The following is a 17840-nucleotide window of genomic DNA, read 5'->3' on the forward strand; positions in this document are numbered from 1 at the left end:
GTTCCAAAGCTCAGCAATAATTTCTGTGTGAAATTGTTTCCTAGTATTCAATCTAAACCTTCTCTTGAGCAACTAGATGTCATTTCCTCTTGTCCTCTAGCTGGGAGAAGAGACCAAACCTACCTTTTGACAGCCTTCTTTCAGGTTGTAAAGAGTAATAATAATGATAATAATAGTAATAATAATAATAGTAATAATAATAATAATAATAATAATAATAATAATAATAATAATAATAATAATAATGATGCCCTCCAGACCAAAGAAGCCCAGCTCCTCCTTGTGCTCCTGGTCCTTTACCAGCTCTGCTGCCCTTCTCCAGAAAAGCTCCTGGCAGGGAGTTCAGGGAAGCCTGGCTGGGTTTGTGCCAACTTGTGCCAAACCTTTGCCAGCTGGCAGTGAAGGTTTGGCCTTCCTCAGGAAGTTACTGTGAAGTGAATTCAAGCCTGAGCCATTTGTTACCATTATTCCAGCATGGATCCTCTGACAGAGTCACTCAGTAGATGTTAATCAAAGATTTTTCACCTTCAATCCAGTGGCAGGGAGCAAATCACAAATTAAGTGGAGTGTGGAAAAATTGTAATTTTAAAATTTCCATTTAAAATGGAAAAATTTTAATACAGAGTTTTTTGTTTTTTTTACAAGGGGCAGGCAGAAGAAGACAAAAGGTAAACAAAGTGACTCAGAGCTGACTTTCAGTTGTTCATATATATAATTTGTATAGTTATGTATAATATATATATAAATACAATTTGAAACCAAACTTCTAGTTAGTTCATCTGAACTTTTCCACATGTTCCTGTGGCAGTTTTTTTGGGATAATTTGAGCATGTCACCGTGCTTCACATTAAGGAAAAAAACAAAAAAAACCCAAAAGAACAAAGCCAGTGAAGCAGGTTTTGATCTGGATTAAGCACATCTGGTTGCCAGAGGAGGCTGAGAGCCTAGCAAAATTAAACCAGAAATTAGAAATATGTACAGGGAACAGAATAATAGCAAATATTGGCTCAGTCAATGAGCAGCAACAAAATACAGCACAGCACTTCCAGAACTGACAAAATCCTTGTCAGACCAGACTTGAGAAAACTCAGTGGCTGCACCACAGGTGGCTTTGCCATGGCAGAAATCCTGGGAGCTGCTCCTGGTGCCCTGCTGTGCCCCCTGCCCGGGCACGAGGGTGGGCATGGCTTCTTTTGGGGCTTCCTTGTGGGGTTTTCCTTGTGGGGTTTTCCTTGTGGGGTTTTCCTTGTGGGGTTTTCCTTGTTGGGATTCCTTGTGGGGTTTTCCTTGTGGGGTTTTCCTTGTTGGGATTCCTTGTGGGGCTGCTGTGCAGCTCTGGGACTCTGACCTCATCCCTGTCTTCTCTGGCTTCTTTTGGGGTCCTCCTTGTGGGGTTTTCCTTGATGGGATTCCTTGTGGGGCTGCTGTGCAGCTCTGGGACTCTGACCTCATCCCTGTCTTCTCTGGCTTCTTTTGGGGTTCTCCTTGTGGGGTTTTCCCTGTTGGGATTCCTTGTGGGGCTGCTGTGCAGCTCTGGGACTCTGACCTCATCCCTGTCTTCTTTGGGGTCTTTTGGGGTTTTCCTTGTGGGGCTGCTGTGCAGCTCTGGGTCGGTGACTGTCAGCAGTGAGGAGAGAGATGAGGGCTTGGTATGATGGTCAAAGAATTCAGATTTTTTTGGGGTGCAGCTGCTTCTGAACTCGTTCTAGGAAGAGCAGGGATGTTTTACTGCAGTGATTGGGTTAAAGGTCACACAAACAAATTTAGACATTTAAGCATTTCTTGCTGGCAGAGTTTGGTGTGATTTTCTGTTTCTGGTGCACCCCTCTGACTGAACCTTCTCGCAGTCTTGGTTTAACCCTCAGAGCTCTGTCTGCTCGTGCCAAGGCATCCTGACAGCAGATCTCCTCTGCTCGCCAAGGCCAAGGTCCAGCATCTGTCCTGTGTGTCCCAGCATCTGTCCTGTGTGTCCCAACATCTGTCCTGTGTGTCCCAGCATCTGTCCTGTGTGTCCCAACATCCCATCACCTGTCCTGTGTGTCCCAACATCTGTCCTGTGTGTCCCAACATCTGTCCTGTGTGTCCCAACATCCCATCACCTGTCCTGTGTCCCAACATCTGTCCTGTGTGTCGCAACATCTGTCCTGTGTGTCCCAACATCCCATCACCTGTCCTGTGTCCCAACATCTGTCCTGTGTGTCGCAACATCTGTCCTGTGTGTCCCAGCATCCAACATCCCAACATCTGTCCTGTGTGTCCCAACATCCCATCACCTGTCCTGTGTGTCCCAATGTCTGTCCTGTGTGTCCCAACATCCCAACATCTGTCCCGTGTGTCCCAACATCTGTCCCGTGTGTCCCAACATCTGTCCCATGTGTCCCAACATCCCATCACCTGTCCTGTGTGTCCCAGCATCTGTCCTGTGTGTCCCAGCATCTGTCCTGTGTGTCCCAACATCTGTCCCGTGTGTCCCAACATCCCAACATCTGTCCTGTGTGTCCCAACATCCCAACATCTGTCCTGTTCCCTCTCTGCTCTCCAGCTGTATCCCCAGGAACTGGCCAGCTGGGAAATGGTGACATGGGGACAGTGGTGACATGGGGACAGTGGGAAATGGTGACCGTGGGACAGTTTGGACAGTGAGAAATGGTGACAATGGTAAATGGTGACAGTGGTGACAATGGGAAATGGTGACATTGGGACAATGGTGACAATGGGAAATGGTTACATTGTACAGTGGTGACAATGGGAACTTGGGAGATGGTGACATTGTGACATTGGGACAGTGGTGACAATGAGAAATGGTGACATTGGGACAGTGGGAAATGGTTACATTGTGACATTGGGACAATGGTGGCAATGGGAAATGGTGACAGTGGGAAATGGTGGCATTGTGACAGTAGTGGCAATGGGAAACGGTGACATTGGTGACACTGGGACAGTGGTGACAATGGGAAATGGTGACATTGGTGACACTGGGACAGTGGTGACAGTGGGAAATGGTGACACTGGGACAGTGGGAAATGGTGACATTGGTGACACTGGGACAGTGGTGACAGTGGGAAATGGTGACACTGGGACAGTGGGAAATGGTGACACTGGGACAGTGGGAAATAGTGGCATTGGGACAGTGGTGACAATGGGAAATGGTGACATTGGTGACATTGTGACGGTGGTGACAATGGGAAACGGTGACACTGGGACAGTGGGAAATGGTGACACTGGGACAGTGGGAAACAGTGGCATTGGGACAGTGGTGACAATGGGAAATGGTGACACTGGGACAGTGGGAAACGGTGGCATTGGGACAGTGGTGATGATGGGAAATGGTGACGCTGGGACAGTGGGAAATGGTGACACTGGGACAGTGGGAAATAGTGGCATTGGGACAGTGGTGACAATGGGAAATGGTGACATTGGTGACACTAGGACAGTGGTGACAGTGGGAAATGGTGTCACTGGGACAGTGGGAAATGGTGACACTGGGACAGTGGTGACGATGGGAAATGGTGACACTGGGACAGTGGGAAACGGTGACATTGGGACAGTGGCAATGGGAAATGGTGACACTGGGACAGTGGGAAACGGTGGCATTGGGACAGTGGTGGCGATGGGAAATGCTGCAGCCCTGTGCCAGCTCCCTGGCTGAGGGCTGCTGCTGCTGCTGCTGCTGCTGCAGGGCCTGAGCTCAGACATGAGCTGGATTTGATGTTGGCAGCTCAGTGTGCAGAGCAGTGCTGCAGGAAGGGTTTGTGTGGATCCTCAATTCCTGTGCTCCGGGGACAGCCTGAGTGGACAGCAGGAGTGGGGCCAGTCTGTCTCAGGAATAATAATTAGCATTGATAATTAGCTGGTGCTGATAATTGTCACTATAGGACACGAAATAAAACAACAGGAACACTGGAATCTCCAAGGGAAAGAGAAGGGCAGTTTAATTTCTGACTCCAACATTTATAGCTTTCCAAAAGTGACAGTGGATTGGAGGGTGACAGTGCCGCCTCTCTGATGACACTGGACAAACCAACAAACCAAATTTCTCCTCCTCCAGAAAAGAATGCAAAACAATGAGTTATTTACAGAACAGCATGGGAGAAAGTTCACTAAAAAATGTAAACATCAGAAGGCTTAGAAGATCAGGGTGACAGATGATTCACTTTTAGATCCCCTGTACAGCCTTCTCAAGCCCTCAGATGACACAGAGGGGTTTTTTGGGAAAGGCCACCTTGTTAGTCCCCCAAACAGACACAAATCCCTCTCCCACCTCATCCCCAGGTTGTTCCTGGTGTTGTACTCCAGCTCCACCTTAGAGGTGCTGTTCCATTTTATCTGCTGGGCTGAATTCAGGGGTGAGAATCTAAGAATGTGAGTTCAGGGATGTGAGTTTAGGGATGTGAATTCAGGGATGTAAATTCAGGGATGTGAATCCAGGGATGTGAATTTAGGGGTGTGAGTTCAAGGATGTGAATTCAGGGGTGTGAATCCAGGGATGTGAGTTTAGGGGTGTGAATTCATGATGTGACCCAAGGGATGTGAATTCAGGGACGAGAATTCATGGGTGTGAATCCAGAGATGTGAGTTTAGGGGTGTGAATTTAGGGATGTGAATTCAGGGATGTGAATTCAGGGATGTGAGTTTAGGGGTGTGAATTTAGGGGTATGAATTCAGGGATGTGAATGTAGGGATGTGAATCCAGGGGTGTGAATCCAGGGATGTGAATTTAGGGGTGTGAATCCAGGGGTGTGAATCCAGGGATGTGAATTTAGGGGTGCAGATCCAGGGGTGTGAATTCAGGGGTGTGAATTTAGGGATGGGAATCCAGGGGTGTGAATTCAGGGGTGTGAATTCAGGGATGTGAATTTAGGGGTGTGAATTCAGGGGTGCGGATCCAGGGGTGAGAATTCAGGGATGTGAATTTAGGGATGTGAGTTCAGGGATGTGAATTTAGGGGTGTGAATCCAGGGATGTGAGTTTAGGGATGTGAGTTTAGGGATGTGAGTTCAGGGATGGGAGTTTAGGGATGTGAGTTCAGGGATGTGAATTTAGGGGTATGAATTCAGGGATGTGAATGTAGGGATGTGAATTCAGGGGTGTGGATCCAGGGGTGAGAATTCAGGGGTGTGCATTTAGGGGTGTGAATTTAGGGGTGTGAATCCAGGGATGTGAATTCAGGGGTGCAGATCCAGGGGTGAGAATTTAGGGGTGTGAATTTAGGGGTGTGAATTCAGGGGTGTGAATTTAGGGGTGTGAATCCAGGGGTGTGAATTCAGGGATGTAAGCTCCCAGGCCAGAAGCTTGGAGTGCTTTTGTAGGGGGTCACTCCTGCTTTCCCCACAAAAACCCATCCTGGCCAGCAAACCTCTCCTGGCCTTAGGAGCTGGTGTAATCCTGTTGGGATTCTTTCAAACTGAGGAGTTGGGCTGGATTCCTGTGGGTCTCTTCCAGCTCAGGATATCCTGTGATTCTCTGGAACTGTTTATTCTCCACTTAGAGCTGGGCTTGTCCAGTAGCTGGAGGAGGTTTGGAAGCTGGTGGGAGCTCAGGGCAGATTCAGAATGGTCATGGAGTCTTTTGGTTGGACAAGTTTTCCACTGATCCAGAGAGGGAGGTGGCTCTGGGATGTCCCAGCTGAGCAGGGATGTCCCCAAGGAGGGAGGTGGCTCTGGGATGTCCCAGCTGAGCAGGGATGTCCCCAGGAAAGGAGGTGGCTCTGGGATCTCCCAGCTGAGCAGGGATGTCCCCAAGGAGGGAGGTGGCTCTGGGATCTCCCAGCTGAGCAGGGATGTCCCCAAGGAGGGAGGTGGCTCTGGGATCTCCCAGCTGGGCAGGGATGTCCCCAAGGAGGGAGGTGGCTCTGGGATCTCCCAGTTGGACAGGGATGTCCCCAAGGAGGGTGGTGACTCTGGCATCTCCCAGCTGGGCAGGGATGTCCCCAGAGAGGGAGGTGGCTCTGGGGTCTCCCAGCTGAGCAGGGATGTCCCCAAGGAGGGAGGTGGCTCTGGGATCTCCCAGATGAGCAGGGATGTCCCCAAGGAGGGAGGTGGCTCTGGGATCTCCCAGATGAGCAGGGATGTCCCCAAGGAGGGAGGTGGCTCTGGGATCTCCCAGCTGAGCAGGGATGTCCCCAAGGAGGGAGGTGGCTCTGGGATCTCCCAGCTGGGCAGGGATGTCCCCAGGGAAGGAGGTGGCTCTGGGATCTCCCAGCTGAGCAGGGATGTCCCCAAGGAGGGAGGTGGCTCTGGGATGTCCCAGCTGAGCAGGGATGTCCCCAAGGAGGGAGGTGGCTCTGGGATCTCCCAGCTGGAGAGGGATGTCCCCAAGGGGAGAGGTGGCTCTGGGATGTCCCAGCTGAGCAGGGATGTCCCCAAGGAGGGAGGTGGCTCTGGGATGTCCCAGCTGAGCTGGGATGTCCCCAAGGAGGGAGGTGGCTCTGGGATCTCCCAGTTGGACAGGGATGTCCCCAAGGAGGGAGGTGGCTCTGGGATCTCCCAGATGAGCAGGGATGTCCCCAGGGAAGGAGGTGTCTCTGGGATGTCCCAGATGAGCAGGGATGTCCCCAAGGAGGGAGGTGGCTCTGGGATCTCCCAGCTGGGCAGGGATGTCCCCAGAGAGGGAGGTGTCTCTGGGATCTCCCAGCTGGAGAGGGATGTCCCCAGGGAAGGAGGTGGCTCTGGGATCTCCCAGCTGAGCAGGGATGTCCCCAAGGAGGGAGGTGGCTCTGGGATCTCCCAGATGAGCAGGGATGTCCCCAGAGAGGGAGGTGGCTCTGGTATCTCCCAGCTGAGCAGGGATGTCCCCAGGGAAGGAGGTGGCTCTGGGATCTCCCAGCTGAGCAGGGATGTCCCCAAGGAGGGAGGTGGCTCTGGGATCTCCCAGATGAGCAGGGATGTCCCCAAGGAGGGAGGTGGCTCTGGGATCTCCCAGCTGGGCAGGGATGTCCCCAAGGAGGGAGGTGGCTCTGGGATCTCCCAGCTGAGCAGGAATGTCCCCAGGCAGGGAGGTGGCTCTGGGATCTCCCAGTTGGAGAGGGATGTCCCCAGAGAGGGAGGTAGCTCTGGGATCTCCCAGTTGGAGAGGGATGTCCCCAGAGAGGGAGGTAGCTCTGGGATCTCCCAGTTGGACAGGGATGTCCCCAGAGAGGGAGGTGGCTCTGGGATCTCCCAGCTGGAGAGGGATGTCCCCAAGGAGGGAGGTGGCTCTGGGATCTCCCAGTTGGACAGGGATGTCCCCAGAGAGGGAGGTGGCTCTGGGATCTCCCAGCTGGGCAGGGATGTCCCCAAGGAGGGAGGTGGCTCTGGGATCTCCCAGCTGGGCAGGGATGTCCCCAGAGAGGGAGGTGGCTCTGGGATCTCCCAGTTGGACAGGGATGTCCCCAAGGAGGGAGGTGGCTCTGGGATCTCCCAGTTGGACAGGGATGTCCCCAGAGAGGGAGGTGGCTCTGGGATCTCCCAGCTGAGCAGGGATGTCCCCAAGGAGGGAGGTGGCTCTGGGATGTCCCAGCTGAGCAGGGATGTCCCCAAGGAGGGAGGTGGCTCTGGGATCTCCCAGCTGAGCAGGGATGTCCCCAAGGAGGGAGGTGGCTCTGGGATCTCCCAGATGAGCAGGGATGTCCCCAGGGAATGAGGTGGCTCTGGGATCTCCCAGCTGAGCAGGGATGTCCCCAAGGAGGGAGGTGGCTCTGGGGTCTCCCAGATGAGCAGGGATGTCCCCAAGGAGGGAGGTGGCTCTGGGATCTCCCAGCTGAGCAGGGATGTCCCCAGGGAAGGAGGTGGCTCTGGGATCTCCCAGCTGGAGAGGGATGTCCCCAAGGGGAGAGGTGGCTCTGGGATCTCCCAGCTGAGCACAGATGTCCCCAGGCAGGGAGGTGTCTCTGGGATCTCCCAGCTGAGCAGGGATGTCCCCAGAGAGGGAGGTGGCTCTGGGATCTCCCAGCTGAGCAGGGATGTCCCCAAGGAGGGAGGTGGCTCTGGGATCTCCCAGTTGGACAGGGATGTCCCCAAGGAGGGAGGTGGCTCTGGGATCTCCCAGCTGAGCAGGGATGTCCCCAGGGAAGGAGGTGGCTCTGGGATCTCCCAGCTGAGCAGGGATGTCCCCAGGCAGGGAGGTGGCTCTGGGATCTCCCAGCTGAGCAGGGATGTCCCCAAGGAGGGAGGTGGCTCTGGGATCTCCCAGCTGGAGAGGGATGTCCCCAAGGGGAGAGGTGGCTCTGGGATCTCCCAGCTGAGCAGGGATGTCCCCAAGGAGGGAGGTGGCTCTGGGATCTCCCAGCTGGAGAGGGATGTCCCCAAGGGGAGAGGTGGCTCTGGGATCTCCCAGCTGAGCAGGGATGTCCCCAAGGAGGGAGGTGGCTCTGGGATCTCCCAGCTGAGCAGGGATGTCCCCAGGGAAGGAGGTGGCTCTGGGATCTCCCAGCTGAGCAGGGATGTCCCCAGGCAGGGAGGTGGCTCTGGGATGTCCCAGTTGGGCAGGGATGTCCCCAGGCAGGGAGGTGGCTCTGGGATCTCCCAGCTGAGCAGGGATGTCCCCAAGGAGGGAGGTGGCTCTGGGATCTCCCAGCTGAGCAGGGATGTCCCCAGAGAGGGAGGTGGCTCTGGGATCTCCCAGCTGAGCAGGGATGTCCCCAAGGAGGGAGGTGGCTCTGGGATGTCCCAGCTGAGCAGGGATGTCCCCAAGGAGGGAGGTGGCTCTGGGATGTCCCAGCTGAGCAGGGATGTCCCCAAGGAGGGAGGTGGCTCTGGGATGTCCCTCCCCTGCTGCTGCTCCAGCCCCTTCGCAGCCTGTGCCAGCTCAGTGTGAAATGTGCCCTTTAATGGCACCTGGCTTCTGATGGCACAGGATTGTCCATTCCTCCCTGACCTCCTTTCTGCCTAAATCCTGGCCAGCATTTGGCTAATGGGATGAGTGGAGCAGATCCTGCAATCTGGGTCAAGTCCTTCCCCCCCCCGGGGCTCCTGCCGTGTTTTCTGGGGGTGACTGAGCAGGAATTTCACATCCCCAGGGGATTTTAGAGCTGACCCACTTCTGTGCCAGGCTGGCATTGCAGGGGTGATGCCCTGCTGGCAGGAAATGGGCAGCTTCTGCTGGTGCTGCAGCTGGAATTCCCTGCTGGGAAGGGGTGGCTGGATGTGGGGCTGAGGTGGAACCAGATGATCAGGTTTTGCTGCCTGGCTCTGCAGGGTTTGTCTGAGCCAGGTGGGAGCTGCTCAGCTGCTGTGCCTTCGTGGATTTAGGAAGTTTTGTTCTATTTCTAGGAAGGAACCCGAGTGGAAGTGCTGGTTGTGTTTATAACATCAGTTTTAAATCCCTCTTTGCTTAAGGGAATAACCAATAGGGGGAATTCCAAAGTGCATTTTTGCCAAAGCCTTCCTGGGCTGAGGTGCTCCTTCATATCCAGCCGTGCAGGATCTCTGGATTAAACCTTGATGGGCTGATAAAAACACCCCCCACCAACCCCAGCCACTTCAAACACAGGTTTTAATTGTGGACATTGCCATGACTCACTGTCAGGTTTATGTGGGCAGCACTTGCATCACTCAGAGCTTTCCTAAATTAAACAGGAGCGTGGCCAGCTCTTCCTGCTGCCAGAGGCAGAGCCCTGAGCTGCCCGTCTGCCCAGCCAGGGGGGTGGAAATCCCACACTGAGGGAGGGATTCAGCTCCCTGGGACAGTGAAGGTGGCCCTGCCATGGCAGGAGTGGCACTGGATGGGCTGTGGGGTCCCTTCCCACCCAAACCATGCCAAGGTTAATGTTTTTGGTTGACAGTGAGCTTGGCTCAGTTGGCCAGAGCTGAGTTTCCTCTCAGACTCTGTCCTGTGGCACAGTAGGATTTTATTTCTTTACACACAGTCACTAAAAATGACTCAGGTGAAAGATCTGATATGGGATTAAAAGGGCAGAGGAGAGGGGAGAAGCTACTTAAGGTGTATCAGTTCTTTAAAGGTGTATCTGAGAGTCTCTTTAATCCTCATTCCTGGTTCTTCTGGACCAGCCTGTCTGGCAGCAGGAGCTGCAGCTGGAGCTGTGAACTGCTTTGTTTATCTCAGCAGGCTGAGAGCTGGTGTGAAACATTTCCTGAAGAGCACACAGAGGCTGTGCCCAGGGCAGTGCACCCTGAGCTGGGGCTGGGACCTGCTCTGGCTGTCCCAGGGCTGGCCTTGCCCAGCACAGAGAGCTTTGATCCTGGCCTAGCAGGGCCCCAGCGAGCCAGGACAGCAGCTGGGGTAGCCACAGAGCCATGGAGGGTGGGAAAGGCCTCCAGGATCAGGGAGTGCAGCCTAGTGCTGGGCTTTGTGCCTTGTGCTCTGAGATTGGTGTGCTTTGGGGGTTCTGGGAGCCATGTCTGTGTGCTTCGGGGGTTCTGGGAGCCACCTGTGTGCTTTGGGGGTTCTGGGAGCCATCTGTGTGCTTTGGGGGTTGTGGGAGCTACCTGTGTGCTTTAGGGGTTCAGGGAGCCATCCATCTGTATGTTTGGGGGTTCTGGGAGCCATCTGTGTGCTTTGGGGGTTCAGGGAGCCATGTCTGTGCTTTGGGGGTTCTGGGAGCCATCTCTGTGTGCTTTGGGGGTTCAGGGAGTCATCTCTGTGTCCTTTGGGGGTTCAGGGAGCCATGTCTGTGCTTTGGGGGTTCTGGGAGCCACCTGTGTGCTTTGGGGGTTCAGGGAGCCATGTCTGTGCTTTGGGGGTTGTGGGAGCCACCTGTGTGCTTTAGGGGTTCAGGGAGCCATCTGTGTGCTTTGGGGGTTTTGGGAGCCATGTCTGTGTTTTGGGGGTTCAGGGAGCTACCTGTGTGCTTTGGGGGTTCTGAGAACCATCTCTCTGTGCTTTGGGGATTCAGGGAGCCATGTCTGTGTGCTTTGGGAGTTCAGGGAGCTACCTGTATGCTTTGGGGATTCAGGGATCCATCTGTGTGTTTTGGGGGTTCAGGGAACCATGTCTGTGCTTTGGGGGTTCTGGGAGCCATGTCTGTGCTTTGGGGGTTCACAGAGCCATCTCTGTGTGCTTTGGGGGTTCAGGGAGCCATCTCTGTGTGCTTTGAGGGATCTGGGAACCATCTCTCTGTGCTTTGGGGGTTCAGGGATTCATCTGTGTGCTTTGGGGGTTCAGGGAGCCATGTCTGTGCTTTGGGGGTTCAGGGAGCCATGTCTGTGCTTTGGGGGTTCTGGGAGCCATCTGACTTTTGGGAACACGTCCTGAGTCCATCATGGGGACAGTCAGGACAAGAGAGACCTGGAGGGGCTGGGGCATGTCCAGGGCAGGGAATGGAGCCCCAGGAGGGGCTGAGGGAGCTGGGAAGGGGCTCAGCCTGGAGAAAAGGAGCTCAGGGGGGACCTTGTGGCTCTGCACAACTCCCTGACAGGAGGGGACAGCCAGGGGGGGTCAGGCTCTGCTCCCAGGGAACAGGGACAGGACAAGGGGAAATGGCCTCAGGCTGGGCCAGGGCAGGCTCAGGTTGGACATCAGGAGGAATTTGTGCATGGAAAGGGTGGTCAGGGCTTGGCAGGGGCTGCCCAGGGAGGTTTGGAGTGCCCATCCCTGAAGGGATTTAAAAGCCCTGTGGATGTGGCACTTGGGGACATGGGGCAGTGGTGGCTTTGGCAGTGCTGGGGGATGGCTTGGACTTGGTGGTCTCCAGGGGCTTTTTCAATCTAAAGGTTTCTGTGGTTCTAGGAACCTCCTGGAGAGCAGGGACACCTGGCAGAGCTGGTTGATGTTCCCCTGTGACCTTCCCAGAGCAGCCCAGCAGGGCTTGCAGGGAGCCAGGAGGGGGTGGCAGGAGGCCAGACCTGTGCAGCCTCACCCTGCTGAGCTGAGACCCAGCTCAGAGCCCTGTGGACATGGAAGGGTTAACACCTGGGAGAGGTGCAGGGACAGAAGTGTGGAGCAGCTTTTGTCCCCTCTGCCCTGGCTGAGGCTCCCTGGTGGAACACAGCCTTCACTGGGGACAGATGGATCAATGGTGCTGCTGCTCCAGGCTGAGCCACGTGGAGCACGTCCAGGAGGGAGAGCTGGGATAACAGTGCCCAGGAGGAAAGTGCCCAGTCAGAGTTTGGTGTGGTGGAAATGGCTCTGAGCTCCCTGTGGGTGGGCTCTCAGCCTCACTCCTCTCCTGATTTCACCACCTGCAGTGACAAGGTGAAAGCACAGATGGGCATGGAGATGTTCTCCATTTCTGGCCTTTGGGTGCAGCTCTGGGCTGGTGGCACAGGGCTCAGACCCCTGTCCTGGGCAGAGCTGTGTGAATGAGCACAGCTCGGGGGGGATGGAAACCAGAACCTGCTCTGGCCTGCCTGATCACTCTGCAGATCACACCCCAGATCTGGATCCTTTGCTGTGGAGTTTCAGTAGAGCTGGGAGTGAGGTGGGATGAGCCCCTGAGGCTGTGGCAGTGCAAACAAATCCCACTCCCATCTTACAGAGCAGCTGGGGCTGCCCCTGCATCCCTGGCAGTGCCCAAGGCCAGGCTGGACAGGGCTGGGAGTCACCTGGGATAGCAGAAGGTGTCCCTGCCATGGCAGGGGTGGCACTGGATGAGCTGTGGGGCCCCTTGCCACCCAAACCATCCCATGGTTCTGTGAAAGTCAGGTTTTAACATCACTTAAAAAGAGATTTTCCAGGATGGGGCCATCAGCTGGAGCTTCCAGAGCTGCAGGCAGGGATTTGTTCTGGGAGCAGGGAGGTGCTGCAGCTCAGCAGGGCCTGGCAGAGCCTTTCCAGGAGAGCTGGACTGGGATAAACTGGGGATTCCTGAGGGAATGAGGGGCTGGGATAAGCTGGGGATGGATCCCTGAGGGACTGGGATAAGCTGGGGATGGATCCCTGAGGGACTGGGATAAGCTGGGGATGGATCCCTGAGGGACTGGGATAAGCTGGGGATGGATCCCTGAGGGAATGAGGGACTGGGATAAGCTGGGGATGGATCCCTGAGGGACTGAGATAACCTGGGGATGGATCCCTGAGGGACTGGGATAACCTGGGGATGGATCCCTGAGGGACTGGGATAACCTGGGGATGGATCCCTGAGGGACTGGGATAACCTGGGGATTCCTGAGGGAATGAGGGACTGGGATAAGCTGGGGATGGATCCCTGAGGGACTGGGATAACCTGGGGATCCCTGAGGGAATGAGGGACTGGGATAAGCTGGGGATGGATCCCTGAGGGAATGAGGGACTGGGATAAGCTGGGGATGGATCCCTGAGGGACTGGGATAAGCTGGGAATGGATCCCTGAGGGAATGGGATAAGCTGGGGATGGATCCCTGAGGGACTGGGATAAGCTGGGAATGGATCCCTGAGGGACTGGGATGAGCTGGGAATGGATCCCTGAGGGACTGGGATGAGCTGGGAATGGATCCCTGAGGGAATGGGATAAGCTGGGGATGGATCCCTGAGGGACTGGGATGAGCTGGGAATGGATCCCTGAGGGACTGGGATAAGCTGGGGATGGATCCCTGAGGGACTGGGATGAGCTGGGAATGGATCCCTGAGGGACTGGGATAAGCTGGGGATGGATCCCTGAGGGACTGGGATAAGCTGGGGATGGATCCCTGAGGGACTGGGATAAGCTGGGAATGGATCCCTGAGGGACTGGGATGAGCTGGGAATGGATCCCTGAGGGACTGGGATGAGCTGGGGATGGATCCCTGAGGGACTGGGATGAGCTGGGAATGGATCCCTGAGGGACTGGGATAAGCTGGGGATGGATCCCTGAGGGACTGGGATAAGCTGGGGATGGATCCCTGAGGGACTGGGATAAGCTGGGGCTCGATCCCTGAGGGACTGGGATGAGCTGGGGCTCGATCCCTGAGGGACTGGGATGAGCTGGGGATTCCTGAGGGAATGAGGGACTGGGATAAGCTGGGGATGGATCCCTGAGGGACTGGGATAAGCTGGGGATGGATCCCTGAGGGACTGGGATAAGCTGGGGATGGATCCCTGAGGGAATGGGATAAGCTGGGGATGGATCCCTGAGGGAATGGGATAAGCTGGGGATGGATCCCTGAGGGAATGAGGGGCCTGGGATAACCTGGGGATCCCTGAGGGAATGGGATAAGCTGGGAATGGATCCCTTAGGGGACTGGGATAAGCTGGGGATGGATCCCTGAGGGACTGGGATGAGCTGGGGATGGATCCCTGAGGGGACTGGGATAAGCTGGGGATGGATCCCTGAGGGACTGGGATAAGCTGGGGCTGGATCCCTGAGGGGACTGGGATAAGCTGGGGATGGATCCCTGAGGGACTGGGATGAGCTGGGGATGGATCCCTGAGGGACTGGGATGAGCTGGGGATGGATCCCTGAGGGACTGGGATAAGCTGGGGATGGATCCCTGAGGGACTGGGATAACCTGGGGATCCCTGAGGGACTGGGATAAGCTGGGGATGGATCCCTGAGGGAATGAGGGGCCTGGGATAAGCTGGGGATGGATCCCTGAGGGGCCTGGGATAACCTGGGGATCCCTGAGGGACTGGGATAAGCTGGGGATGGATCCCTGAGGGACTGGGATAAGCTGGGGATGGATCCCTTAGGGGACTGGGATAAGCTGGGGATGGATCCCTGAGGGACTGGGATGAGCTGGGGATGGATCCCTGAGGGAATGAGGAGCAGGGTTCTGGAGGGCTGGGGGTTCTGCTCGAGAGAGGAGTGGGAACTGCTCCTCTCCTTCTGCAGAGTCACCCTGGGCTTTGTGCTGAGCCCTCTGGGCTGAGCCTAAGTCAGGCCTGGCCTTTGATGTGCTGGGCTCGGGTCTGAGGCTGATGATTAAGAGGGAAACGAGGCATTTCCTGCCCATCCCCCTCCCCAGCACCAGTATGGCCTGAAATGTCCTGAAATATCCCAGTGACGTGTGCTGAGTGGCATCTGCAGCTCCCTGCAGCTGCAGCTCTGCCTGCCAGAGCCCTTGGGAGGGGCTCAGGGACCCCAGGGGCTGGGGCAGGGCTGCCACTGGGGCACTTCAACAAAAATCCATTTTTGTGGGCCAGAGTTGGGAACTTGGTGTGTGCAGAGAGCTTCAAACAGCCCCTTGCTGGAGTTGTGGCTGCTGGGAATTTCATAATTTCTGTGCTGACAGACCCTGGCCCCCAGGAGAGCACTGCATTTGACCTGAGGCCGTGGAGAAGCTTCCAGAATTGATTGAGAGCACTGGGATTGTGGGTGTGGAGTTGGGTAGAAGTGTGTGATGTCACAGGGTGGGAAACTCAGAGTTTGGGGTTTTAGAATATGGCAATAAATATGGGGCAAGATGGAGGTTTTAGGGAGGCTGGTCCTTGTTCTCCTTCTTCTCCTTGTTCTCCTTGTTTTCCTTCTTCTCCTTCACCTCCTTCTTTTCTTTCTTCTTTACTTTGTTCTTCTCCTTCTTTTCCCTCACCACCTCCTTCTTCTCCTTCCTCACCTTCTTCTTTTCCTTCTTTACTTTGTTCTTCTCCTTCACCTCCTTCTTCTCCTTCTTTTCCTTCCTCACCTTCTTCTTCTCCTTTTTCTTCTCCTTCTTCTTTACTTTGTTCTTCTCCTTCTCCTTCCTCACCTTCTTCTCCTTCTCCTTCTCCTTCCTCACCTTCTTCTTCTCCTTTTTCACCTTCTCCATGGGTTTGGGTGGTGTTTTATAACTGGACTAAGCCCACCCTGCAATCTTTGAGGGATCAGTTATTGAGTTAAAAGTGAAAATAATTTAGGTGTCAGTTCTTAATTGGATAATTTAGCCTTAGAAGACCTTGTACCAAGAGACAGTTGGTCATTTTGTGCCTTGTTAGTGAAGAACTGCAAACTCACTGCTGTGAGACTGTAACATAAATAAAAATAATAAACACCTAAAATAGAGGTTTTGGTGCAGCTGGATGGAAATTCAGAATGCCAAGGAATAACTGCCATTAGGTGGAGGTTTTGGTGCAGTTGAATATAAATTCAGAATGCAAAGGAATAACTGCCATTAGGTGGAGGTTTTGGTGCAGTTAAATGGAAATTCAGAATGCCAAGGAATGACTGCCATTGAATGGAGGTTTTGGTGCAGTTGAATATAAATTCAGAATGCCAAGGAATAACTGCCATTAGGTGGAGGTTTTGGTGCAGTTAAATGGAAATTCAGAATGCCAAGGAATAACTGCCATTGAATGGAGGTTTTGGTGCAGTTAAATGGAAATTCAAAGTAAAAAGGAATAACTGCCATTAAATGCAGGTTTTGGTGCAGCTGAGTATAAATTCAGAATGCAAAGGAATAACTTCCTCTCAATTTGCTCTTTCTTGCCAGGTCCTGGAGAAATATCCCAACACACCCATGAGCCATAAAGAGATCCTTCAAGTTATCCAGAAAGAAGGACTTAAGGAAATCAGGTGAGTTGAGTAAAGCAGGAGAACCCTCTGATGCTCTGCTTCCAGCTTGTTCTCATATCTCTCCTATATCCCATCCAATATCTATCCTATTCCATAGCATTTCTAGATCAGCATTTCTTCTCTCAAAATTTACATACAATACCCACTGTATAAACCTTCTGTCACGTTTTAAACATTTTCTACAGATACTACACTGGCACACACTGGCATCTTGTCCCAGGGGTTGGATATTGCTCATGCTGGGTGTCTGGGGTGGGACAGGGCACAGTTCCTAATTCCCAGTTCCCATCTGGCAGTGGGAGCCATTCCCTGGCTCCTGGGATGTCTCATGAAGTTTTGTTCTGACCCAGAGATGGGGCAGCTGAGAGATGTTTTAAAAACTTTTATTTTTAGTCCCATGAGAAGGGTGAGACAATACAGATGTTCTAATTCACACCATCACAATCAGAAGTCACTTATTTCTTAATTACAATACACTCTAAGCATTTCTTTTTTACAAAGCCATCCTTTAATATTTATTTCTGTTTCCATTTCTCTCTCATATCTCTCCTCTATCCTATCCTATATCTATCCTATTCCATAGCATTTCTAATTCAGCATTTCTTATCTTAAAATTTACATACAAATCCACACTGTATAAACCTTCTATCATGTTTTAAACATTTTCTACAAATCCTGCAGTGGCACACGCTGAGATCTTGTCCCATTGCTCATGTTGGGTGTCTGGGGTGGGACAGGGACACCCAGACATTCCTCCCTGAGGAATCACCAGCCTGGCTTCCCTCAGATCCCCCTGAGGGAGGTTTTTGGAATGTGAGGTTTGGTGAAATGGCCATGAAAACCCTCTTGGGGTTCTGCTGTGCAGGATTCCCTGCTCACAGCTGGGCTTCTGTGCCTCTTTCCCAGCCAGGGGAAAGGGGGGATTTGTTGGGAGCATTTTCCTTGTGGGATGGTTCAGTGTTTGCCTCTGAGTTCCTGGAGGTTGGGGCTGCAGCAGGGAGGGCTCCAGGGAGTCCCTGCAGCTCCCACTGGGGTTTGGCTTTTTCTGGAGCACCTGGAGCTGCTGGAGAGAGCCCAGAGGAGCCCTGGAGCCAGGCTGGGAGAGCTGGGGGTGCTCACCTGGAGAGGAGAGGGATCCAGGGAGAGCTCAGAGCCCCTTGCAGGGCTCCAGGAGGGCTGCAGAGGGACTGGGGACAGGGGATGATTTCTGAACCACTCAGTGGCTGAGTTGGTAGAATCCATAATTAATAAATGCAGGGCAGAATGTTGGTTTGAAATGTAATAATTCAACAAGATCATTGCCACAGAAAGGTTGGGCTGTTAGCACTGGCAGGGAGGATTAAATACAAATATTGTGTGTAGGGGAAACCCATCAGGTGACTCTTCCAAAGGTGTGAAACCCAGAACTGACAGAACATTCCCTTTCTCTCACCCCAGCCCAGGCTGCTTGTAGCAGTTTTTGCTTTTTCCCCAAAATAAAATTGCAGAGGAATTTTCACTGCTGCAAGGAGAAGTGTGGGCT

General features: G+C 53.8%; 1 protein-coding gene across 1 annotated transcript in view; it reads left to right on the forward strand.

Annotated features, from left to right (window-relative positions):
* Positions 1-17840, forward strand: part of ASXL2 (ASXL transcriptional regulator 2) — an 82233-nt gene that overhangs the window by 12491 nt on the left and 51902 nt on the right. Inside the window, exon 2 of the mRNA XM_059843198.1 lies at positions 16236-16318. Within this exon, the coding sequence (XP_059699181.1) occupies positions 16236-16318 (83 nt within the window). The remainder of the gene's footprint in view (positions 1-16235; positions 16319-17840) is intronic.

Source organism: Haemorhous mexicanus, chromosome 3, assembly GCF_027477595.1.
Source record: "Haemorhous mexicanus isolate bHaeMex1 chromosome 3, bHaeMex1.pri, whole genome shotgun sequence".
Classification (NCBI taxonomy): domain Eukaryota; kingdom Metazoa; phylum Chordata; class Aves; order Passeriformes; family Fringillidae; genus Haemorhous; species Haemorhous mexicanus.